Source organism: Chelmon rostratus, chromosome 2 (genome assembly GCF_017976325.1).
Source record: "Chelmon rostratus isolate fCheRos1 chromosome 2, fCheRos1.pri, whole genome shotgun sequence".
NCBI lineage: Eukaryota > Metazoa > Chordata > Actinopteri > Chaetodontiformes > Chaetodontidae > Chelmon > Chelmon rostratus.
In genome coordinates this window covers 15515211-15539682 of record NC_055659.1, presented here as the reverse complement: position 1 = coordinate 15539682, position 24472 = coordinate 15515211, and the positions used below count along the sequence as shown (strand labels likewise).

The window sequence follows — 24472 nt, the reverse complement described above, 5'->3', positions numbered from 1 at the left end:
TACTAATTCGAATCTTTCATAAGCCAATCATGTAATACCTGTGTTGTTGTTTTACTGGAACAATTCACTTTCATGAACCGTTGCATTACTTTGTATTCGTGCACGTGACATATGTTTCATCAGTCTCTCAGTCAGGTGCATTTTGATGTATTTTGATGTTTTATTTTTACATCACAGGCATTCAGGTGATTGGATTCATGGCTCTCTGCAGTAAGCTTGTATCTAAACTGTCATTCTGTAGATGAGGAACCTGGTTTCATTATAAAAGATAAACGGTCTGGATTTTGAACAGTTTTTTTCAGAGGGATTGTTTCTGCTGTAAAAAGTGAAAATCACTGAGGTCTGTGGATTATCCACAGTTACCAGGATATTGTTAAGACATTTGTTTACCCTACAATGTCCTCGCTCTGTCTGTGGCTCTCAGCTCCAAGTCCATTAGTTCCTACTTTAAAGGATAAATAAGTTGCTGGGCACTGTAGCATTCTAGCAAAGGTTACTCAAACAGGAGTGAATAATGCATTTTTGGGACTGTTTTCAACCACAGATTTGGTTGCTACTGTAGCTGCTATTTACAGACTGTCTGAGGGATTTAGACAAAATAAACACCAGGGCCCATTTTCATTGTAATGAAACAACTTGTCATCCAGTGCAACAGCACAGCTCATTTATGTGTTTTTAGCAGTTTATGGACGCCAGTGGAGCTCGAAGGCACAGAGGAATGAGCTGCAGTAGATCAGGATTGGGCTATACTAGCAAAACTTGTTTGAAGAATCAATTCATGTTCATTTCTTTGATCTTTTTATGGGGTATGTTGACGATGTGAAAAATGTAGAATATCACCAGACTTGTCCTTTACATCTAACTTTTCAATGCTGCAAGCAGCACAAAAGAAATTCCTTCCACCTCCATTGTATTAGAGACATCTGAGAAGGAGATCTCAAAAGCTGGGCACATTAAAGTGAAAAAAATGAAGCCTTTTACGCCTCTGCTCCAGAGATGGCCGGAGGCTTGATGTTTTAGGGTTGTCTGCCTCTACGAACGTCCGTCCCATTCTTGTGAACCTAATATCTCAAGAACGCCTTCAGGGAATTTTTCCATATCTGAGGCATTGTAGTCCACCACCGGCTCATTGGTTCTGCTGATATTGAGCTTCAGGTGATTGTTGTTGCACCATGTGATGAAGCTCTATCAGTCCTCTGTACTCCTCTGGAAAATAGTCTCTAATTGAAGACAGCATGTTTCACTGGAAATTATTCACTGGAATCATACTGTTATTAAATTCCTTCAAAGTCTTCACAACATATATTATATGAGTCTGGACAGACATGGATGTAAATGCAGCAGTGAGAATTGTAGTTCTTCTCTTGAAATCTTGGTGAACTGATCCTTGGAGGGGAAAAGTGAAATCTGGTAATCACAGTAAAAATCAGTGATCAAGGTAGCAGGGTTTTTTTAGGCTACTTTCTTGCAAAAGAATTTACTGATTAATCAAGGAAACAATCGGCATATTGATTGATATTGAAGTGTGAAACAGAACCAAGACGTATTGGTCATAGTGGAAGAGGCTGCAACCACTGGCTGCATGTGCTGTAAGCTGGGGTTGTAGACTTATTAATGCTCCGACCATTGCACTGCATGTTAATGTCCAATTTTCCACTTTCACCTGATTTCTCACAACGATCTAGTTTCACCGTTCACTTGCTGTGTCCAGTAAGTCATGAAGGTTATTTCACATCCTCGCTGTAACAGGTGGATGGGAATGAGGGGTTGTCCCTGAAAAGGTAAATGCCAAAAAACGGGACCAAATATCATCTGTAGGGGGCAAGAGAGCCCTGCTCTGTGAAGATGTGTGGGGGCGTTCCCTCAGCAGAGAGCAGCGGCACGTGTCCTCTCTGTTTGTGTCACAGCAGAGCAGATGGTCAGCCTGCAGCCTGCAGTAATGCCTTGATGTGAGACTCATTCGCTCATTCAATCCTCATTAATCCCTCCATGCTCCTGAAAGGCTCTGATCTGTTAAAGGAAATGTTCTACTCTGTGCAGAAACCTCAGTGCAATCTTCTCTTGTCGAGGAAACACGTGTGATTTAAATGAAGCGTCATTTTCAATTCCTCAACCAAGAAAAAGCCACGGTTTTACATTCGCGTTTACTTTAAAAGGTCTCTGTGATACAGCCCGACTCTCCTTCAGGCTTTTAACCACTAAAATGGCTTGCCTGTAGTATGGCAGTGCTGTTCTTGATAGTGCCAGGAGTAACCAAATTGCTTTTAATGTATCTTGAGGGGAAAACGGAGATCTGCACCATTTCATGGCAGTCCATCCAGTCATTGTCGAGACATTTCACTCAAAACCACAAATGTCAGCCACATGGTGGAGTGAGAAGAAGTCGAGGGATCACTGAAGACAGTAGGTTTTATCATCTGAAAACCACGAATGTCTGTACAGAATTTCATGGCACTCTATCAAGTATGTTGAGACATTTCAGTGGATTAGTATATTTTGACCTGCTGGTATGCCAGATGGAAAGTCTGGAGTTCACTATAGTCTGTAGGGTTCATCCTCTGAGGAGCATGAATGTTTGCACTAAGTTTAATGGCAATCAGTCTATACAGTAGTTGTTGAGATATTGCAGTCTGGGCCAGATAGACTGACAGCCACACTGCTTGTCTAATAAAGACAAGGTACAATGTATGCTTGAAGAATTTTAATTTATTGCAGTTTGTGTGATACAGTAAACATTTCCTTGTCCCGTTATTCGGGCCTAACTCATTCTTGTGAAAAGTAATTTATTTTGTTAAAGGCTGGTTTGGTCAGGGTTTTGTCTGCATCCTATCTGTCGTCAGTGGTGCATTTGGATTCTGAATATATTCCACACAGGACCTAGTTCTTCTCAGACAGCACACAGTTTGCAGAAACACCCTGTTCATTACTGCATGTTCCCATCTGTGCAGCGTGGGCCAATAAAGCATCTGGTCACTTCAAAACTTGAGGGATGTCTTGAAGTTCATTTTGTGAAGTCCATTTATGGCTAGGGTTGCCATACAGTCTGTATGCGAGAATGTATTCATCCAGGTCACTGCCTGACTTGTTTTCATCTTCCCTCTGACATCTTTCCTCATGAGGCAGAGAGTCTGATAGCATAAAACCCACCAGACCGCGAGCTCAGGCCAGGATACTGTGCATATCGTGTCCCCTGCATTTCTGATGATGATGAACCTCTTGAACTCCCAGCCTCCATTGTTTCTGTGTGTAAGGATATACAACTGAAGACAATGTTTTTGTAGTTAGCTATTTCAGTCAAAATCAAGGGTATAATAAAAGGTGTTATTTGTTTTTTGGAGAGGTCCTGAATGTGTGTTCCTGCCAGCTAAAGCCGTGAAAGTTCCTCTTTGTGCTCCTGTTCTTGAATCGGCGTGTGGGAACTGGCAGCATTTCATGCCAAAAGGTACCAAACTTTCCCTACACCACCGGATCTAGTTTATTTGGAGACTTTTGGACTTTGAGACTTTGAGTCTCACACTTTCCTGCGCTGACTGCCTGAAGGGAATAAAATCACATCAGTTTACTAAAAACCAAGAAATCAGGTGACTGTAAAGGGTGTGTACTTTTAATCTTAAACATAAAACAGGCAGTGAAGATTAAACAGAGCTGCTTAATATACAGTATGATGATTAAAATAGTGTAGTGATGTGAAATTCTCATTAAATGCTGATGAGAAAAGTAAAAGAGGGATTTTAATCTACTAAAAACCAGGGTGTTTCTACATGTCACTGTAAACTGTACGTCATTACTCATGCAGTTCAAGCTTTGTCTTGCAGCAATTTATTTCTGAGAGCCTGTGCAAACATTTTCCTACAGTTGTAAAGTTGTTTGTTCTAAGTTTTAAAGTAGTCACTCAAACATTTGTGTCGTTCCCGGATGTCTCCCGATGACCCACAAAGATCTCTGATGTGTGAAATCATAAGGAATACTTTGGAGGATGTTGAAAGGCCACATTTCAGGTCCTCTGAAGTTTGCTGTGATGTGTTTCTGTGTGAGGTCTAATTTAACTCCAGGTCCTCTGGAGAAGAGCATTAAGAGCAGAATCTGGGCGAATTTGGTCTGTTCAGTTTGCAATAAGCTTTAGACCCAGGTCAGAATGTAAAGAAGAGGGCAAACGGCCATTTTACCTTTTCACAGAGTGTATGACACAGAGGACTGTGACTCAGCTCTATACATTAAAATAGATCTAGCCTTGTGTCATAAATAGACTATAATATTCCCATAAGATTAAGTGGATATCAGAATGGTCTCATTTCAGTGGTTAAGAGAATAAATACCACATGGTGTCTTTGCCCTTTTGGAATGAAATTCCAGTTTTGATTCTTCAGTGAAGCCTTCTTTCAAAGGCAGCAGACATTGTGTGTGAGTAGATGGCATGAAAGGATCCATATTTAGATTTGGATTGAACCCACAAATACAACAAGTGATCTTTTTCCCCCTGTGTCCTCAGTATTTAAATGGAAAAAATGGATTTGCTTATAATTCACGAGCTTTGAATTAGGTTCTGTCTGCTTTTCACCGTTCTTCTGACATGTTGACAGTCAAGCTTCTCTGCATCCTCAAAACCTTTCCTCAAACATTTGACTTGAAAATATTATTTTCAAATATCAAACAACACCACAGACACTGCCCGCACCGATCAGCTACACTAATGGTGAACACAGATTTATGTTCAGTCAGCACAGACAATATGCCGAAGGTTAGCAAATTGTCAATAGCAAGTCATTAGGTCAGCAGAGGTGGACTGAATATAATGACTGTGCAGCTGTTATTGCTCTTAAATCTCTAACTTTGTCCATTAAAAATTTACAGATATACAACGAAGAGAGACGACGGTTTAGTCTGGTGAAGAATCAGCCCCGGAAGATTGTGGAGAAGGTGGCCTCAGATATAGAGAAACTCCTGGCAAAGAAGCGCAAAGCACTCGATGTGAGTACATGTTTCTGACTAATATGAAACACGTGACTGACACCACTGACTGTACTGTTTTATATGCTACTTTTTTCACCTTTAGTATTTAACTATAAATCAATCATAAACATTGATGCATTTTATCATTATTATTATAGGGTTTAAAAATTAGACCCTAAGAAATTAGACACTGACAGAAAAGTATTTGATAGACTGGATTCCTCCTGAATGGACCTGTCTGAACAGTTTGCCTGTGGTACAAAATGCAGGGCTACATTATTTTCCAACGCCAGTAGGCCCAGGTCTGCCCCGGAGGAACCGTTGTGTTCCACAGTGTTCTTCCCCCTTGTTGGAGAATTCCGACATGTCATTGTTGCACTTGCTCCTCTAATGTGAGTGTTGCTCTGTTTTCAGAGGTTAGCCAATGAAGCAGAGCGGCTCCAGCGAGAGCACCTATGGCAAGACGGAATCAAGGTAAAATCCTCAATAACATGACGTTTTCAGTGAAGTAATGCATTGCTACTTTCTGAGTGACTAATAGTAGAAGTACTATAGTCAGCATTATTGAGAGCACCTGATACAGCACAATACTGCATCTGATCAGTATTATTGCTCCCTTTTTATTGCTTTGTGTCATGTATGCAAATCCAAAAACTTCATTTTTTCTGTTCTGTTTTTGAATGATAAAGGCTGCACAGTGTGGCCTGTGTGCTGCCATGTTATTCTGTCATTGCACCTGTCATTGCAGTGTTTAGTTGGTCTGTGGCACTTTTTTGACTCTTAGGCACAAACAAAGCACTACGACAAACACAATCTTCCTTGGGTGCAAGTCTATTTTATTTATTTATTTTTTTTGCATATGTGCCTGTTTGGTGATTACCAGGTTCCAAGTTTAACAGTAAAATTAATTAGAGCATCGTCATTAAAAGCTCTGTATAATGTAAAAAAGTGCATCTATGCAATCAGGGACACCATGAAATGATTAATCTTATGTGCTGCGAACAAATAAAACATCGTAGGTTTAACAACAAATTCACACAAGTGAGGTATTGTTTTTACCTCTGGAGTCCTGCACTGGTCCAGTTTGCAAACCTGTACCCGCCCCCTACTGGCAGAGCTTATGAACTGCTCTGTTACTTGCAGTTATCTCTAAATGAATTCCGGTTCGGACTCGACTCGTTAATTTAAGACCAGACCTGACCCATAATTAAATTTAGGCTCGGAGCTGCTTCTGGGCAGAGGAGGCAAAAACTCAGGGTGCAGAGTATTGTCAGGGCGCACAAAGGCAAGAGGTTATGAATAAATATTAAAAATAAGTAAAAATCTGCACTCAGAGTGCAGATTGTGGAGGCAGAAACACCCTCCAGCTTTCAGTGGATTACGCTCACTTGTTTTTCCTTCTGCTCAGAGCCGACTGCACAAAGATCACACTCACCCCCTCTCCAAAATCCTGCTTGCTCTACTCACAGCTGGCACAGCGTGGATACCTCCATCAATTATTTAAATCATTTGATGAGACACCAATCAGAAGCATCTTTCCAAATGCTAAGTAGAAAAATGCAGTTCTGTTGGGTAGATAAAGACAGATATTTTGCAAATAGACTCATTTATCTTTATTGGACTTAAAAGACATTAATGAGGCTTTTCAGATGTGCAGAGGAGGAGCAGAAGCACTGATTTTAAATGTTTAATTAATTAGCCTGTTTTAATTGTTTGCACATCTATGATCAGCTGCGCCAAAATTACAGCAGCTACACCAATAAACATCAGCTGCCTGTTTACCCTGCTATGACAGCATATTCGGGGTGAGGTATAATAATGTTTGGGTTTATATCATGTTTTCCTACTGTGAGAGGAGCTCTCTTGCTGTCTCTGTGTTTCACCTGTTGCTGTGTTTAAAGGGGATGAGAGGGGCTCATGTGATTGGTCACAACCCCACCTGCTGATCCTGTATTCCTCCTCCTAGTAATGCATTCAGCCTCCCTTCCACGTTGCCTTCAGACCCCAGAATTTCCTGGTCACGTCCATTTGTGCTTGCGCCTGCAGACTTTGCTTGCGTTCGCATCTTTGATCTATTTCAGGAAAGTAGAGCCCTTAGGAAAATACAAGTGGAGGTTTTTTGTAGCGACGCGTCTTTCATGTCCTCAGTGGATTTGAACTTGAGTTGATTTACAGTTACGCAGTTCAGTGTAGTAGTGAAAAAATGTTTTAATTTTGTATGGATTTCCTGTCAGAAACATGCACCATGTCACAACAACAGTCACAAAAATAGAAGCTACAGTTTGTTTTAATATCAATGGTACTATAGTGATTGATATATCTAGTTTAGATATGCAACAGGCTAACAACAATATTGTTTTTTGTGGGATCAATAATTTATTAAGGGTTTTTTTTCTGTGACATTTCTCTATTCAACTACTAAATTACATTTCAGAAGGTCAGAAGAATAAAGATGAACTATTTTCCTCATATAGCGGAAATGTTACGCAGTCAAATTTAACCACTGATGTAAATTCAGACCAGATGGGCATGTCTCAGAGCGCTGTGACTCTAAATGGGATGACCTGAGAAAGAAAGAACATTTACACCAGTCAGCTGAGCAGACCCCTCAGCGCTCAGCTGGCTGAATCGGACGACCGGCTGAGTGCACTCGGCCGTGCGCTTCGGTTGAGTCCTACATGCATTGGCATTCCACTTTTCCACTTGGTCTGCTTCATTTGCCCAACAAAATGAGATGGGGTTAACCTCATCCTCTCACATGGCCTCTCACGTCCTTCCCAGAGGCACCGATTCCCTCTCTCGTTTTAAGAGACGCTGGCGGTTTTAGCGTGATTTAGCCCCTTCACTGAAAATCGTGTAGACTTTCCAACAGTGTCAACCATGTTCTGAAGCACGCCATCAGCTCGTAGATCTGTTCCACTGTACTCCAGTATCAATATGATGTGAAAATCAACCTGAAATACCCAAGGAGTTGCAAACATTCAAAGACAACTCTTCAAAGTGACTGAATCCTGAACTGAGGATCCAGGGTTTTTCATTGTTGATGTTGTTGCTTATTTCTCTCCACGTCTCTGCAGAGCAAACAACAAATGGTCCTGACGGCTGTGTATCTGTGAATCTACATTTGTCTCAGTGATTTGTTTTTTAATACAGCCAACATAACTTGCTGGTTAAAGGAATAGTTTGAGCAGCCAGTTAGCTTAGCTTAGCATAAAGACTGGAAACGGGTTATGAAATGTGCCTCTTAGCACCTCTATAGCTCATTGAGTAGCATATTGCATCTCCAGAAAACACAGCTGACAGGCTCACATTTAAAGAAACAGAGCTCTCACGAGAAGTTCGCATGGAGGAAGAGCAATATCACTTGTTTGGACTGACTGATAACGAAGGTGATGATGGCTGGATGTTATTAGAGCTGTGCTCCTCTGAGGACAGGAGATCTGTATCACTAACAGCACAAAGACGAGCAGCAGACAGACTTGTCATATTTAGCTGAATTGTAATATAGGCTAAGGCCCTCTTTGGAGAAAAGACTCGGTAATCAGAACAAACCAAAAATAGGAACATAGCAACCCCCGAGTAGATGTCACGCTTATTCTGAAGTATGCTAGGTCTCTCAAAAAACTAAGACTAACAGATGGCGATGCTCTAGCCATGCCTGACAGCCTGTCTCCTGATTCATAATGTCACAGCACTGAGCCGATAACAATAGCAAACATTTGGTGCCCACAGCTTCACAAATGCACGGATTTGCTCCTTCTCGCTTTGGATGGGCATTTTGTCCTTATTGTCGCCATTTTAGAGACGAAACGATCGCACCATTTATGTTACATTTTACACACAAACTGTTTGGTCTGTCTTGCTGTCAGTCAACACATTGATCTACCTGGTTCTAGTGAGAAAATAAACTTTTGTTTGAGTGTTATGGTGATCTGAGCAACATGTCTGACTCACCAGAAATGGAGGGAAGTGGCTGCAAAGAGTTCATTCTCACTTAATGATGCTGTTGTAAGGCCATAATAAACACTCAAACATTTCACTAATTCACGGTGTATCACCTGTAATGTGCTTTCATATTTGACACCTTTAGAATTAAATTAACATGCATCTTGTAGCTGTTTTTTTTTACCTAATACCTAACCTAAATTCTGCATTCCTAGTGGATGTGCCATCAAATTGCATGTAATCGAGCTACAGTGTGCAATCCTTTTTTGACTCCAACTATTCACAATAAATATTTGTTTAATTTGTAAATAGCTTTTATTACCCTGAAAGAAAATGTGCATTACACTCTTTTTCAAGCTATTGAGAGACTTTGGGAGGCAGATACATGAAAGAAGGTTAATAAATAGTTAAGATTAGTTATGATTAATCAACACAAGCTTGTTAGCGCTCTAATTAGGCACACTCCATGTGTCTGCTGACCTGTGCGTGCATATGACTACTGGCCCTCATGTTGTTACATGGCTGTCAGCACTGCAGCCTCCTCATGTCTGCGTCTGTCTTCTTCTAGGAGCTGGACATGGCTTACTATGACTCAAAGGCAGAGCTGGATTATGTGAGTAAGGCCAAATGAAACGTTTATGTTTACTGAGGCCGTTCGACAGCAGGGAGATCACTTGATGTGCTGTAAATCAAAAGTGTCTGAAAGGAAAAAGGTGCGGAGGTCGTTGTGATAGTGCTGCTGAAAAGATGCTCTCTCATGTTCTCACAGTATTCCATGGATGGAGAAGGAGAGGTGGAGAACCCTTCGCACATCAAGCTGGAGTTTGTGTATGATCCAAACTTCAAAAACAACGTCAACTATTCCTACACTGCTGTTCAGATTCCCACAGATATTTATAAAGGAGGCGAGTGAAGCTCTTGTCGTTTATCACGAAGCAGATGTCACTTTTCTTGATTTGAGTTACTTTGCATCCTTTAAGGAGCGGATCTAAGAAGCTGTTCTCTTTTCCCTGATCAGCTCCAGTCATTCTGAATGAGCTGAACTGGACGCAGGCACTGGAGAAAGTGTTCATGGAGAACAGTCAGGAGGATCCGTCACTGCTGTGGCAAGCGTTCGGGAGTGCGACGGGCGTCACTCGCTACTACCCAGGTGGGTCTTTAACAACCCCTCCCGTTCTTCCTCACCTGATCTAGCATATATACTTTCATAAAAGTATGAGTACAATGTCTTCTCATTTTTTTCAGCCACCCCGTGGAAAGCCCCTGATAAAATCGACTTGTATGACGTCAGGAGGAGGCCCTGGTACAGTATCTCTTCATGCTGTTCTTATCACAGGTGCAGTAGATATACAAGTGTTACATCCTTTCTTTTCCTTCATCACAGGTACATCCAGGGAGCCTCATCACCCAAAGATATGGTCATTCTTGTTGATGTGTAAGTAATTAAAAACATTTTTAAAAAGTTTGGTCTACATTGTCTTGGGTTTAGTAATTTATTTATATGTGTATGTAGCAAAAAAAGTATATGTGTATCGCCTGTACTGCTGCTCTGTAAATTCTAAAAGGCATACAGCATCTTTTTTGCCGTTTTAAATATTAACTGGCGCTGAAATCCTTGTGTGAAGTTTTCCTCAGCCTTCCTTGCACTTCTTTCTCGCTCACGACTGAAGTGAAGACACCGTCCAAGGTGATATTTCACATAAGTGAGCAGCTCCTGCTTGCGTCTGGTCCCGTGGGCCAGCAGAAAGTAGAGAAAGAAGAAAGACTGAAGTTGTGTTGCAGTGGAAAAACAGTGCACCTGGCACTGACTCTGCACCAGAACCAGCTGAGAGTGCAGCTCATGTTGCTTATCGTGGGTAACAGCCGAAAGTCAGAGATGATTTATACACTAGAACAGAATGTGATTGGCTTGAATTATATGTTTTATAGTCTGTAACTGGAGAAACAGACGAGCAAAGTCCATCTACTATTTAAAGGGATAGTTTTACATGTTGTGAAATACGTTTGTTTCCTGTCTGTGAGTCAGGTGAGGAGATTGATACCACTTATATGTGCGTTTAGTGAATATAAGGCTACAGCCAGCAGCTGGTTAACTTAGCTTAACACAAAGTCTGGGATCAGTGAGGAACAGCTAGCCAGGCAGTTGCTGGGCAACCAGCTGAGTCTCCAGGAAGTTACTGCTCCCAGCCAAGAAATTGTCCAGCACAGACGCCCCGGTAACACAACGAATTGTCAATTTTACAGTTAAACCTTTGTACGCATTAAACAAAGCATGCTAATTAGTGTGATGTAGAGGTGCTGGAAGGTGGGTTTTGTTACCTTCGGACAGAGCCAAGCTAGCTGTTTCCCCCCTGTTTCCAGTCTTTATGCTAAGCTAAGCTAACCGGCTGCTGGCTGTAGCTTCATATTTAACAGATAGACCTAAGGGTGGTGTTGATCTCCTCAGCTAGAAAGCAAATTATCAATGTTAAACTGCATTAAACTTGATCAGTCCGAGTTGTGTTTCCTGTTTCTGTGGTAGATCAGGTAGTAGAGTGTGTTTTATTGTTAAACTCGTGGTTAAATACAGCAGCCGGCTACGTCACTGCTCTGTCCCCATGGCTGCAATTCATTGAGGTGATAACAGATCGTTCATTGGCACTCTTTGCAAGGTTAATTCTATTATAGCACTGAATGAGGAAAGCAGGAGAGTAGCCCTCATGAACGACCTTTCATCAGCATGAAACATGTCTGTTTACACACCAAGATAGTCACTGAGGCAGCCACAAATTTATACAAATAGGAAACACTGAGTAACCCCGTGTGTTGTTTTCGTTATTATAATTGCATTGTTTTTCACCCATAGTGAGAAATGCTGCTTAACACCCCATAGGAGGAAAAACCTGAAAATCACAGGCTCTATATTTATTCATTCAGTCTGTATTTAGAGTCATCAGGGCATATTTACTTAATAATGTTTGTCTATATTTTCACTGGGGTTATGTTAAGGGTTTTTTTTGGCAGTTTTAGCAGCACTGCTGAAAATTATCCTTGGTTAATGCAAACTGTACGGAGGAGGGAACGGAGATCCAAAACAAATAGCCGCTGAGAGGGATTTATCAGTGCTGATTAATCACTGCTGCAGGGGAAGTCCCGTCTGTGATTGAACATCTGGAGGAAGCATGTGTTAAGTTTTCAGTACTACTGAAGACTTTATTCAGGCGCTCAGGGCGAGAGAGAACACATTGTACTTGAAGCAGTTAATTATACTGTACGTATTAAGAACACCTATTGGGTCTTTGTAAAGCTGTTCAAGTCTCCAGGAGTTTAAAAATGTACCAAAAAAATCCTTCATAATTCTGAGAGGATTTCACAATTGATCTGTATGTTGAGCTAGTATTTCCTCGCATATCCTCCATTATTGTGGGGAGAAGGCACAAATGCAGCTCCACAGCTAATTTGCACAGAATGTGCTTAAAATAGCACACAAGTTAGTCTTATTAAGCAACACTTTATTCACATGGGCTGCAGCTGGCCTCACACTGAGTATCGTCAGTTTCAGTAAATACTAAATAGAAGCATGTGCTCCTGCATCGTTTAGCTGACCTGTGTGGATAATGATATTTTTGCTTGTGTTTGCCTATGTGTGTGTTTGAGCATGTGATTGGGATGATACCTGTGTGTCTCCTCAGGAGCGGCAGCGTCAGCGGACTTACCCTCAAACTGATCAAAGCGTCAGTGATGGAAATGCTGGACACTTTGTCTGATGATGACTATGTCAACGTGGCCAGGGTCGGTACCTGCTAAACTTACTCAACCTTCATCACACGCTCTCTATTGTTTCACATCCCTTTGTCTTCCCTTTGTTGCACTTGTTTCCTTAATTTCGGTCTTTACATATTTAAGGCCAGGCTGTCCCCTGCTGTGTTTCAGTTTAACGAGAAGGCTGAGGCTGTGGTTCCCTGCTTCAAGCATCTCGTCCAGGCTAACGTGCGCAACAAAAAGATCTTCAAGGACGCAGTGCAGCAGATGCAGGCTAAAGGCACCACTGACTACAAGTCTGGATTTCATTTTGCTTTCAACCAGCTGTTAAACGTAAGTGACATATTGATTTACATCAAGCAGGGACACTGTTTTACTGTCGAGACTGCCAGTCATTCTCATTCATCTCCCTCTGAAATGTATTTTTCAGAAGACAAATGTCCCTCGGGCGAACTGCAATAAAATAATAATGCTGTTTACGGATGGAGGAGAGGACAGAGCTCAGGATGTCTTCATGCAATACAACTGGCCCAATAAAACGGTTGGTTTCTTCTGATCGCCTCACCACGACAAACACCAGCCTTTGAAAAGGATTTACGGTTATGTCTTAATTGTATTTCATTTGTGCCTCCTAAGGTTCGAGTTTTCACCTTTTCTGTGGGTCAACACAACTATGATGTCACACCTTTGCAGTGGATCGCTTGCACCAATAAAGGTGAGCTGATTTTCTATGGGATTCATTCATTTTACTTCACATGCCGTCAAGCAGTAGTTCCCAACCTTTTTTGTCTGATGTACACCTACAACGCTCAGATCAAACGGCCTCAAGTATCCCGTCATGTTCCAAACATGCCATTGTTAATGGATTGTGAATTAAATCAGCTATTTAACATAACACTATTAACTATTGTTACTATTTTTCATACAATTGATTTATCAGTGTTAGGGTTGCTTTGGTCTGGAGTGGCAGAAGCTGGACGTTTCAACTGTTTTCCAATGCTTTAAGCAGCTTAATCTTTTTATTTATCACTTTTAGCTAACTATTTCGATATTTATCCAATACTTTTACCTAACTATTCTAAGTTCTTATTAATTTACTGAAGATCAGTGTAAAACCAATTTGTAATCCTATTTGGCTCTGTATTTTATGTGTGTTTATATGTTTTTCAAATCACATTACAGTTTTTGCTTTTTAATTAGTTCAGCTTTTTACATGTGCCCTGGCAATGGCAGAAATACCCTCTGTTTGGGAATGACTGCAGTAAATACGAATGGACCTGCCCCATGTTATCAAAAATAAAACACTATAGAAGATAATTAGTAATTAGAATAATCAAAAGGTAATTAGGGTCTTTACCTGTTGTTATTAGTTGGGCTTTTTGCTCATTGTGGCTGTGTGTAAAGCATAAACAGTAAATTGAGCATATGTACTTTTAGCTTAGCATATGATCTTTGAATTCATTGCTATAATAGACTCACTCCGTTGATTCTCAGTCCGGATCAATGCTTAGACAAAACAACAAGCACATTGATCACCAAGCCTAATGTACAGCACACTCACAGGCCCTCTTAATGGAGCTGCCTCTCAGATCTGTGAGCAGAGGCGTGTTCGGCTCTCATGAGGCTCTGTGACGCTGATCCTTCCAGGAGAACTCGTGTTTGTGACGATGCTCTTCGCTCGTGCAGGCACGGTGACGTCATGGCACTTAGACACTAGCCGCACTTGTGTTGCTTTTCGCTCACACAAAGCTGATTTCTTTTGCGTGCAGGTTTTCTTATTATTCTGAAAGGGCTAGTATCTGAGAGGGAAATGCTCCTATATGTCACATGATTTTGTGAACTTCGTAGCCAAAGATGACACAGATGAATAATGTGATTTTATGAAATGAATAGATCACACATTCTGTGTTTTTGGCCATTGAAGATGATACCTTTTTAATTATAAGTTATATAAAATTATACAAGTTATTTTAGCACCTTAATAATACAATTGCTTTCAATTCTACACAATTCTAGTATATTAATAGTCATTGGATTGCATTGTAGATTAGAGTGCAATAATTTAATTAATCAATTTTTCAGTCAACATAAAAGTAATGTAAAGCTGGATCTGACACCAAAGCTGTGGAGCAGATTCTGATTGGAAATTTGGTTTCGGGTTCTGCAGGTGGTGCTTTCAGCTGATTTAATGGTCTTGGCTGAACTGTGCAAATAGAAATATAGGTACCTCAGTTTTAGAGCTCAGTGGTATTTGTCTTAAGCGTCCTGTCTGTGGGAGTTAAGTGGCTGAGTCACTGGTCTAGTAACATCTAGTAAAATGTGGAATATTTATGAGCACCACTCCTGTTTTTTTTTTTTTCCGATAGCATCGTTCACACATACTCTTACTCTCTCTTTCTCTCTCTCTCTCTCTCTCTCTGTCTTTTTTCTCTTTCACTTGCCAGGTTACTATTTTGAGATCCGTTCCATCTGTGCTATAAGGATTAACACCCAGGTGGGTTTGTCTAGTGCCTCTGACACAGCTGATCCCCGTTCGCTGTTTCTAATTCTCACCGTGACGCTCACTCACTCTGTAGAAACATCTATTTCCATTTGTTTGCACAGCCCATTCTCCCCTTGGCCTGATGTTGTTGGTTGTTTTGAAGCTGCAGACGGTCACGTATGTCTTGTGTTTTGTCAGGAGTACCTTGACGTGCTGGGACGCCCCATGGTCCTGGCAGGCAGCGATGCCAAGCAGGTTCAGTGGACCAATGTGTATCAGGATGCATTGGTGAGACTGCATGAACCTGCCGGCTGTAAATATAGTAAATGCATAAAACAGAGAGTACACCCTGAATAAATGATCTCATAATTTAGATCCCTTGTGTTTGGACTCTTTAGGGCCTTGGCATGGTGGTAACTGGGACTTTGCCTGTATTTAATCTCACCATGGATGGAAACTCACAGGTAACAAAACGTTTACATATTGCAGGTTATCGTCTTTTTGTTTTACAGCCTTTCAAAGGCTCATTAATTAACATGTTGTGTCTTTTATGTGGTTAATTCGTGCCGTGTAAAATCAACATGTTTTAGTTTTACGGTGGGATATGTGTCTTGACTATTTCCCGGCTGGGTGCAATGGCTTCTTAGTGCTAAGCTAACCTGCTGCTGGCTCCAGTTAGGGCATCAATTGTCTCGCAACCTTCAGCAAGAAAACGAATAAGCGTATTCCCTGAAATGTCAAACTGTTCCTTTAACTAGCTGCATGTATTGTTGCTTTCTTCTGACCAGAATCAGCTGATATTAGGTGTCATGGGAGTCGACGTGCATCTTGACGAGATAAAACGACTAACACCGCGGTACAATGTATGTACATTACATTAGCACCATTATTAGTCACATTTGTCCTCCTTTGTACTTGTGATGGACAGCACAGACCGAGGCATCACTCTGCCTTCCTTTTTTTATTTCCTCAACAGCTTGGAGCCAATGGATACATATTTGCTATTGATCCAAATGGATATCTTCTCCTTCACCCTAATCTTCAGCCAAAGGTGATGTGTATTTAACTTGCCAAAAAACATATTTAACTGCGTATAGCAGGGAGGAGGAAGAGGTATATGCAGAAGAATACAAACTTTGGGATTCAAATTATGATTTTTTTAATTAAGATAATTATGAGGCTGATATACGTGTTCAATCCCTACATTTGATGATGATGTGTTTTTCTCACTCCGCTCCTCTCAGCTCGTGAACCTCCCCGAGCCTGTGACACTGGACTTCCTGGATGCAGAGGTTGAGGACAGCAATAAAGAGGAGGTGAGCACTCAGCGGGACTGAAAAGTTTCTGTTTCCAGGCGCTTTCTGTTCCTTGCCGTTGTTAAGCTCATGTTCAGAGTTACTACCGGGCCAGTGAACAACATCATCTGCCTCAGGACAATCTGCCTGCCAGTCTGCCAGAGCTCTGTGCAGGTAACTGAAGGCCTACGCAACATGTCTTCATGTTTGTGCCTTTGCGTTTTCCAGATCCGAAGACAAATGATTGATGGAAGACCAGGGGAAATGCAGGTCAAGACTCTTATCAAGTCGATTGATGAGGCAAGTAAAATCGCTTCTCACTAGCTTTAGTCTTTAGCCATCAGATCTAATCAACGGTACAATGAGCTTACATCATTTAATTTTTATTTTTGCAGTATTAGTCTTCATGTCTCAGCTACAATGCAATTGGTTACCATAAAACTTAAACATTGGTTTCATTGTACAATCATAGACCTGGTGACGCACATACTCACAGATTTGACACAGTCTAGTAGATCCATTAAAAATGCTGCTCAGGCAATTAAAATTAAACTAAACTACCCATTTGGCCAAAATGATAATGCATTTTACCTCAAATATTAATCTATAGCCACTGTCTTGGTTATCCTACTGTACTTCCCACTGCACACAACTCATGTTGTGTAAGTCCTGATTTAAAAATCCTAATCCTAGCACACCTGCTGTTTTTGTATCAGACAGTGACAGTAATGTGCAGCATACTGCAAGTACAGATGAAGCTCACGAGACCATCCCTGCAGGCTTAAACAGAAAATACCTCTAGAGTACACATGCCATATCATTTTTTTGACCATATGCATTGAATTAATTTCATGTGCTGTTTGTAAAGTTAGTCTGAAAACACTATCATCAGAGTCAGGTTTATTAGTGACTTGGTTTTCATGTGTCTTGGTACCGTGGTGCAAAACAACAATCATAGTCAGAGCAACGAGAAAAAACAAGCGCCACAAAAGTCAAGAATCATGAATATAAAATGCAAATTTACTATAAAAATATGGCATGAAACAAATATTAAAACATGTCAAATCTATCTGTTTTTAGAGTATGTATATATTTACCAAAGGAGGTACAAAAAAGACGAAAAAAATATGTGAAAGGTGCATTTAGTAGTGCTTCATTTGGCTGATTACAGACCTTTTTTCTTTCGTATTCACAGAAAATATTGATGTAAGGAAAGTGTATCAGTGACAGAAAACATTGCTAACTTTAGCTTATTAAATTTAGATGTCTGTTGTGAGCCCCACCGCGTATGTTGAATTGTAGTGGTGTGCCAACTCTTTAAATTGAGCTTGGAAGGCATTTTGTTCTCACGCTTTATGAGAGAAAAACACTCAAAACTGAAGTAAAAACGACTATGATACCTCCACAAAACCATATTGCACAAATGTTACATAAAGTAAATTAAATTACCCAAATGTCTTTCTTTCACTGTAGCAATACATTGATGAGGTGTACAGGGGTTACACCTGGACTCCTATCAACGGTACAGATTACAGGTGAGCTGATACATGTTTGGAATTGCAATTAATAAGCAGCCAGCTCGGAACTGATGAGGACTGCATGCACAGATGGATTCTAAGACCCTTCCTCCTCTCTGTTTCTCCTTGTCGGCATGCCGTCACCTGTAGTCTTGGTCTGGTATTACCCCCCTACAATGAATTCTACATCCAGGCAGACCTGAGTGATGTGATGCTGCAGCTCCAGTGTGAGTACAGGGACGCAGAGCTTTCAAGATTTTCTTAAGATGTCACGCGAAGATATAAGATGAAAAGACTAAAATCACCTTCTGTGTCTATGTTACAGATATGCAGTCATTGCTGCCCAGCTCTTTTGAATCTGCAGGGCATGTATTCCTGGCTCCAAGGTGAGCGCCGTCTCGCTGTGCTCCCTTGATTTCGCCCTGTCTCTGTCTGCTGGTATCAATTCCGTCCTCTGTTTCTCCAGGGAATACTGCAAACGTCTGCATCTTTCTGACAACAACACCCAGTTTTTGCAGAGCTTCCTCTCACTCATGCTGGACATGTCCCCAGAATCGGATGAGTGTGAGTGTCTTAGTGACGTTTGCTTTTTTTTTTAAATATCTGCCACTGCTGCAGACACACAGATGAGATAATGCACTTGTTTTGTGTCTCAGGTGACCAAGGCCTCATCCACAACCTAATTTTGGATTCTAGGATTATCGGGCAGCTGGCATCACGTGTTTGGAAGAACAAGGATCTGAATTCGTGAGTCAACTTGTTGTTGCTTCACACAGCTTTCTCACACACCGTCCATCATGGTAACAGCGTGGACAAAAACACACCTGAACAGCAATCTGCTGCGAAGCTAAGTAAAAACTAATTGTTACAGGTACGGCTTCCTGGCTGTGTTTGCATCAACTGATGGAGGAATAACACGGGTTTTCCCCAACATGTAAGTGAGACTTACTAAAGCAGAGAAACACATTAGTGATCTCACAGATATTCTGCCCATGAACAGTTGTATTTTTTCAGAAAACTTCTAATGATTTGCGTTCTTTTTGTGCAGAGCTGCTGAGTTATGGGATGAGGATCCTGAACCTTTTAATTCAAATTACTACAGACGGAGCCTCGACAACAAAGGCTACATGTTCAGAGCTCCGTCGAGATCCTGTGAGTCTAAATCTAAAGTGTTATAGTAACAGCAGTAGATCAGTGAAATGAGTGTGCGTATGTGAAAGGAATCACTCACAGTGACGAACCCACAGAGAATTATCTCCTGTCTCTGCAGTTCCATTCAGCACCACAGAGCTTTATAGGATCTTTCAGCTCATTGTTTTGGTTTACTCTTACTGCTCTCATTGTGCGGGCTGTGGCTGCAGCAGGCAGCTGTTTTCAGCAAAAAAAAAGCCACTGTTCTTCACCTGGTCAGCACCAACCGACAGTCAAACATATGTGTGTGACATCACAGGTTTTTATGCCTCCGTGCCGACAACAGTCATGGCCAGAGACTTTGTTTTTGGGTTGTCTGTCCATCCACTCTTTCTTCCCATTCTTGTGAATGTGATATTTCAAGAACAAATTATGAACAAACATTCACTTGGATTATGGTGGTAAAAGGTCAAAGGTCACTGTGACCTCACAAAACACATTTTCGGCCATGGCTTAAGAATTCACTAGCTAATTATGAAGTTCACACAAATGGCCCCTAGGATCAAATGATGATGTGATGACATTTTATAGCCAAAAGGTCAAAGGGCAACTTTTTGACATTATAATATTTTGGAAAAACACTTTTCTGGCCATTATTCAACACCATAACTCAGGAACAGAAGTAGAGATTGTGACAATATTTGACATTTGGTACTCTGTACTCCTCTGTAAAAATAGTGAAGACAGCATTCCTCTCACTGGAAATTATTCTCTGGAATCATACATGCCAATATAATGACTTCCATTTCAGCAAAAAATAGACTTAATACCTTCTGTTAAACTCCTTCAAAGTCTGCACTCCATATATTGGATGAGTCTGAACAGACAAGGATGTAAACTGCAACTTGACTGGTAGTTTCATGTTTTGTTTGTTTCAGCCTTGGACGACCCTTTAGGTGCAGAAAACGGCACGGTTGGAATTCTGGTTAGTTCAGCTGTTGAGGTTAATTTAGGAGGCAAACTGCTCAAACCTTCAGGTGAGAAAAATATGTTTATGTGGCACTTAAAGGTCCAGTGTGCAGGATTTAGTGGCATCTCGTGGTGAGGTTGCAGACTGCAACCAACTCACCTTGCCTTCAGCTATGCTGGCCCCTAAAAATGTGCAAAAACTTGTGAAAGGCGCCAGTGTTTGGTTTGTCCGTTCTGGGCTACCGTAGAATCAGAACAGTGTAGCATGGTGGACTCCATGCCCCAGCTGCAGATATAAAGAGCTCATTCTAAGGTCATGAAAACATGATTCTTATATTCAGGTTATTATCCACAAATGAAAACATACTTATGAACATTATATTCCATTTCTGTTAGATCCGCCTAAATCTGTCACACTGGACCTTTAATGTGGTGCCCTGTGAGATTCCCAGGAATTTCCTTTATCTGAAATATTTTTCAGATACTTCAGCTGCCTCTGTTTTGTTCTCTCCTCTCACCATCACCTGCATCTTGTGCTCTTCTTCTCTTCACCCTGATCGTGTGGGTGTCACTCAGTGGTCGGAGTAAAGCTGGATTTAGAGGCGTGGGTGGACAAGTTTAAGATCCTGGCCAGCAACGTGTCAGACAGTCGACAGGGCTCACACAAGGTACAGCACAGAGCCGCTAATGACGAGTAATCACTGACTTAGACTGCGTTTATAGAGACACAAGTGACATTTTTGTCTCATTACATTCTGTTGAGCAGTGTGGACCATCCAGAAGTTGTGAGATGGACTGTGAAGTGAACACTGACGTAAGAACGCTTTGTGTTTCTTTCTCACATTAACAGAACCACCGGACTGCAGCAGACCTGCCTGTTCTTAAAACTCTGTATCATTAAATTAGCACAGAATCAGTCAACTCACAAATAAGACAAACACTTGAACACGATGACATGTTCAGCATAATTAAATCTGTATATAATCTCCCTCTTAACAAGTAATTTAGTCCGATATTCCAGCCCTAAAATCTATTTTTCTTTTGCAAAAGTAATTGCTTTACTCTGTTTTGACGTTTAATTACCAGAAAACTTGTTTACAGAAATGATCACTTTTTATAAATAGGCTTGTTTTGACAAAGTTGTCTTGACTTTTTGCAGTGTGATATTCATACACTCCGCTTTTAGTATTTCACAGTATGAAGACATATTATACTGTCTTGCACATTGCTGCCTCCTCTTCATCATCACGTCAGGATTAATCTTGAGACTTTCTGTATCCTGCTGCCGTTCAGTGATGGAGTAAAGAGTTAAAAACTGCGGCTGTGTGTGCCGCTCTTTTGATGTAGACTGTGCTGTGTTGTTTGTAGGACCTCCTCTGCTATCTCATTGATGATGGTGGCTTCCTGGTCATGTCCAATCAGAGAGATCACTGGAAAAAGGTAAGTCTTGTGCTTCCTTCAGCTGCTCCCCTGATGCACTTTCTTTTCCTCTCTCTTAACGTCTTTCCTTTATTTCATCCATCACAGATTGGTCTTTTCTTTGGCGATGTGGACCCTTACCTGATGCACGCACTCTACAACAACTCAATCTTCACTCGGCGTCAGTCTTTTCACTTCCAGTCTGCATGTGAACCAGTCAGCAGCAGCCACACGGGCGCAGCACCGAGGGGCATCTTTGTGGTAAGAGACCCCTGCAGATTTAGATCCGGGGACTTTTTTAATATGATGGAAAGCTTTCATTGATAACTATTCTCTGTCTGCAGCCATCCATCGCTGACATCCTCAGCCTGGCATGGTGGACATCCACAGTGGCATGGTGAGACTTTACTGCAAATCAGATGACACCGAGAGCACTTGAGGTGCCCTTTAAAGCAATCCTAACAGTGTACAGACTCCTCATGAAACCAGGAGGGGCTTTTCTTTTTCGTGCTTGGCATCTGCCACTCAGTTATTTTCAGCTCAGTGTTACTGCAGCTGTGACATGTGTTTATTCTTGTTTATTGATGGTTACAGATTGAGTTTCATTCTTTGACAAAGTGTCATGTGAACCCTTCTTCAGGTCTGTGACCCAGCAGCTACTGTATGGACTGGCGTACAACAGCTGGCTCTACCAAGGTAGATTTGTGCACCTTAACACCATTTTTGTGTGCGCACATCAATACCTGTGTGAATTAAAGGCTTCAGGAATTGTAAAGGCTCATTACTTTCTGTTTTTATGTAAAATATGATACAAATTAGATGAAAGAAGCCAATCTAACAAGCAGCTCATTTGCATTTTGTCCCTATTTTTTGGCTCAAACCTTTGTTTGCCATAAACATGTTCTGACCTCATTAGAAGGAGATTTTATTAACAAAGGGAATCAGCAAACAACATTTAGATGAAAATCTGTGTGAAAATCAGTTTAAGCTAAATTAGTCTCAGTTAGAAAACAAAAAATGAGCTTCAAATATGTTAGAAGTATTACATAAAATGCTAAATTTGAATGTGTTTGTGTTGTAGATGATGTCCTGGTCGACGGTTTTGAGACAAAGGAAAGCAGCTGTGTGACCATCCAAAGCCAGTTCTACTTCACAAACACCACCAACTCGTACAACGTGCTGCAGGACTGTGGAAACTGCTCACGGTGTGTTTTTCTGGAGCATCAGCAGAATGTGTTTGCAGCGTGTTCGTGCTCTCATACCTGCACTGAACACGCTGCATGACGCTGGCTTAATGACATATCCATCACTGTCTCCCATAGGCTGTTCCACGCAAAGCGGATAGAGAACACCAACCTCCTCTTTGTGGTCGCTGAGACGCTCCCCTGCAGCTCATGTGAGATAGAGAGACTGACGCAGGTCAGGACAGAGTGTATCCTTTTTATGCTCACACACTCTGTGGTGCCTACATTTGTGCTGAAGGTGGAAATCTCACCGATCTTGTGTGGCAGGTAAGTTCACGGTTACCTCCTTTAACTAAAAGCAAACAGTTCAGGAGGAGAATCCATGCGAAGTACTGAGCAACGCACGATATCGCAAAGGCCCGACTTCCTGCTTTGACTACAGTGCCTTAGTGAGTAGATACAATATAATTACAGTAATTAATTACGTTATATCTCTGCCTCAATCCTGAGCATGTGATGGTACATCCTGAGCCCAGATTTATTAGCAGTTTTTCATTTTGATAAGCAAAAATCTATTCTGTGTTCAACAAAAATATTTTCATCTTTGCTATTGTCCACATAAGCTCATAGTGATAACCTCTCTCACTCAGTGTTACTCATCTCAATTAAAGTCTTAATTGTAAGTTAGTCTCTTCCTAGCTGTCTCTGCCAGATAAACAGTAGTTAACTAAGCTAGCTTGCTAGCTTGATTATTCCAGGTAGACAGCTAAGGCATTAAAATAATTAATATAGCTCCTTCTACAGTTGTACTAAATGTGAGTAAATTTAAAGCTAGGATATGGCTTCTGATGACATTAATTTTAAAAGCATGCTAGTGTGTCCAGCTGGCAATTATAAAGTTAGCTAACTAGCTTACATTAGCATTAGCTATAGCTAATGCTACATTCCAACATAGCTAGGTTGCAAAGCTAACAAAGCACAGACACCTGGAATGGTTCATAAAATGAGGTAAACTGTAAACTGTGTGGCTGTGGTGTTCCCACTTACTTCTCCCAGTGCTCTCTGCGTTAAGCTCCCATTATGATTCATCAGAAGTGCTTGTGAGAAGGTTGAATTGAATTTGTGGTGTCGGTTGTGTCTGACATTTTCTGTAAACTTCTGAAACCGAAACTCTGACCTTCATGCCATTTTACAGAGCGCTTCAATTGGGCGAGTGCACCGGGCTGAGAGGGTAAAAATGATTAAAACTGAGAGAGAGAGAGGTTATTATTGTGCTTTTGTGCAGATCAACACCTGAATTAATTTGCTGAGCACAGGATAGATTTCAGCTCAAATTAAATGATTCTTTGCGAGATAATAAATATCACCATCGCCTGCTTAAAATGCAGCACAGTTTCAACATATGAAGTTAACACAACCACAGTTTCATTGATGTACATGTTATGAATCATTTGTTCTGGAAAAAGAGGATTTATTGTTGATTCTCTTTGCAGGAAAACACATCAGAGTGTGGACGGGGTCATGCTCTGCAGTCCTCCATAGGAGTCCTCCTCTTTATTCAGCTTATTCAGCCTCTTTTTCATCTCTGACACGTGCAAGCACTCTAACTGCCATCTTTCATCTCTTTGGGTTTAGGCTCGGATCTACTGAAGGTCAGATCAAACAGCAACTGCAAAATTCTTGTTTTTTGATCTACAAACAGCCCATTTGTGCTGAGGACAAAAAAAAACAACAACAAAAAACTACATGGATCAGCTCTTAGTGCTTTTTGCCTTATTGCTTATGCATTCGCTGGTGTTTTGGGGCTTGAGTGCAAAATATAGGATGAGAATGTGTTGA

The 24472-nt window shown here is 41.1% G+C and overlaps 1 protein-coding gene across 1 annotated transcript in view; it reads left to right on the top strand.

The window, feature by feature from the left end:
• LOC121616300 (voltage-dependent calcium channel subunit alpha-2/delta-2-like) overlaps positions 1-24222 on the top strand; it is a 35392-nt gene extending 11170 nt beyond the window's left edge. Inside the window, exons 3-38 of the mRNA XM_041951035.1 lie at positions 4852-4968; positions 5365-5424; positions 9464-9508; positions 9665-9800; positions 9914-10045; positions 10141-10198; positions 10280-10330; positions 12567-12666; positions 12808-12969; positions 13067-13177; positions 13273-13351; positions 15081-15130; positions 15317-15406; positions 15517-15582; positions 15907-15981; positions 16095-16169; positions 16363-16434; positions 16642-16713; positions 17887-17948; positions 18081-18157; positions 18256-18316; positions 18397-18494; positions 18587-18677; positions 18802-18864; positions 18979-19082; positions 20000-20098; positions 20607-20698; positions 20797-20844; positions 21399-21470; positions 21558-21710; positions 21794-21846; positions 22090-22145; positions 22531-22654; positions 22772-22881; positions 23000-23082; positions 24127-24222. Of these exons, the coding sequence (XP_041806969.1) occupies positions 4852-4968; positions 5365-5424; positions 9464-9508; positions 9665-9800; positions 9914-10045; positions 10141-10198; positions 10280-10330; positions 12567-12666; positions 12808-12969; positions 13067-13177; positions 13273-13351; positions 15081-15130; positions 15317-15406; positions 15517-15582; positions 15907-15981; positions 16095-16169; positions 16363-16434; positions 16642-16713; positions 17887-17948; positions 18081-18157; positions 18256-18316; positions 18397-18494; positions 18587-18677; positions 18802-18864; positions 18979-19082; positions 20000-20098; positions 20607-20698; positions 20797-20844; positions 21399-21470; positions 21558-21710; positions 21794-21846; positions 22090-22145; positions 22531-22654; positions 22772-22881; positions 23000-23082; positions 24127-24222 (3093 nt within the window). The remainder of the gene's footprint in view (positions 1-4851; positions 4969-5364; positions 5425-9463; positions 9509-9664; positions 9801-9913; positions 10046-10140; positions 10199-10279; positions 10331-12566; positions 12667-12807; positions 12970-13066; positions 13178-13272; positions 13352-15080; positions 15131-15316; positions 15407-15516; positions 15583-15906; positions 15982-16094; positions 16170-16362; positions 16435-16641; positions 16714-17886; positions 17949-18080; positions 18158-18255; positions 18317-18396; positions 18495-18586; positions 18678-18801; positions 18865-18978; positions 19083-19999; positions 20099-20606; positions 20699-20796; positions 20845-21398; positions 21471-21557; positions 21711-21793; positions 21847-22089; positions 22146-22530; positions 22655-22771; positions 22882-22999; positions 23083-24126) is intronic.
• The last annotated feature ends 250 nt before the right edge of the window (positions 24223-24472 follow it).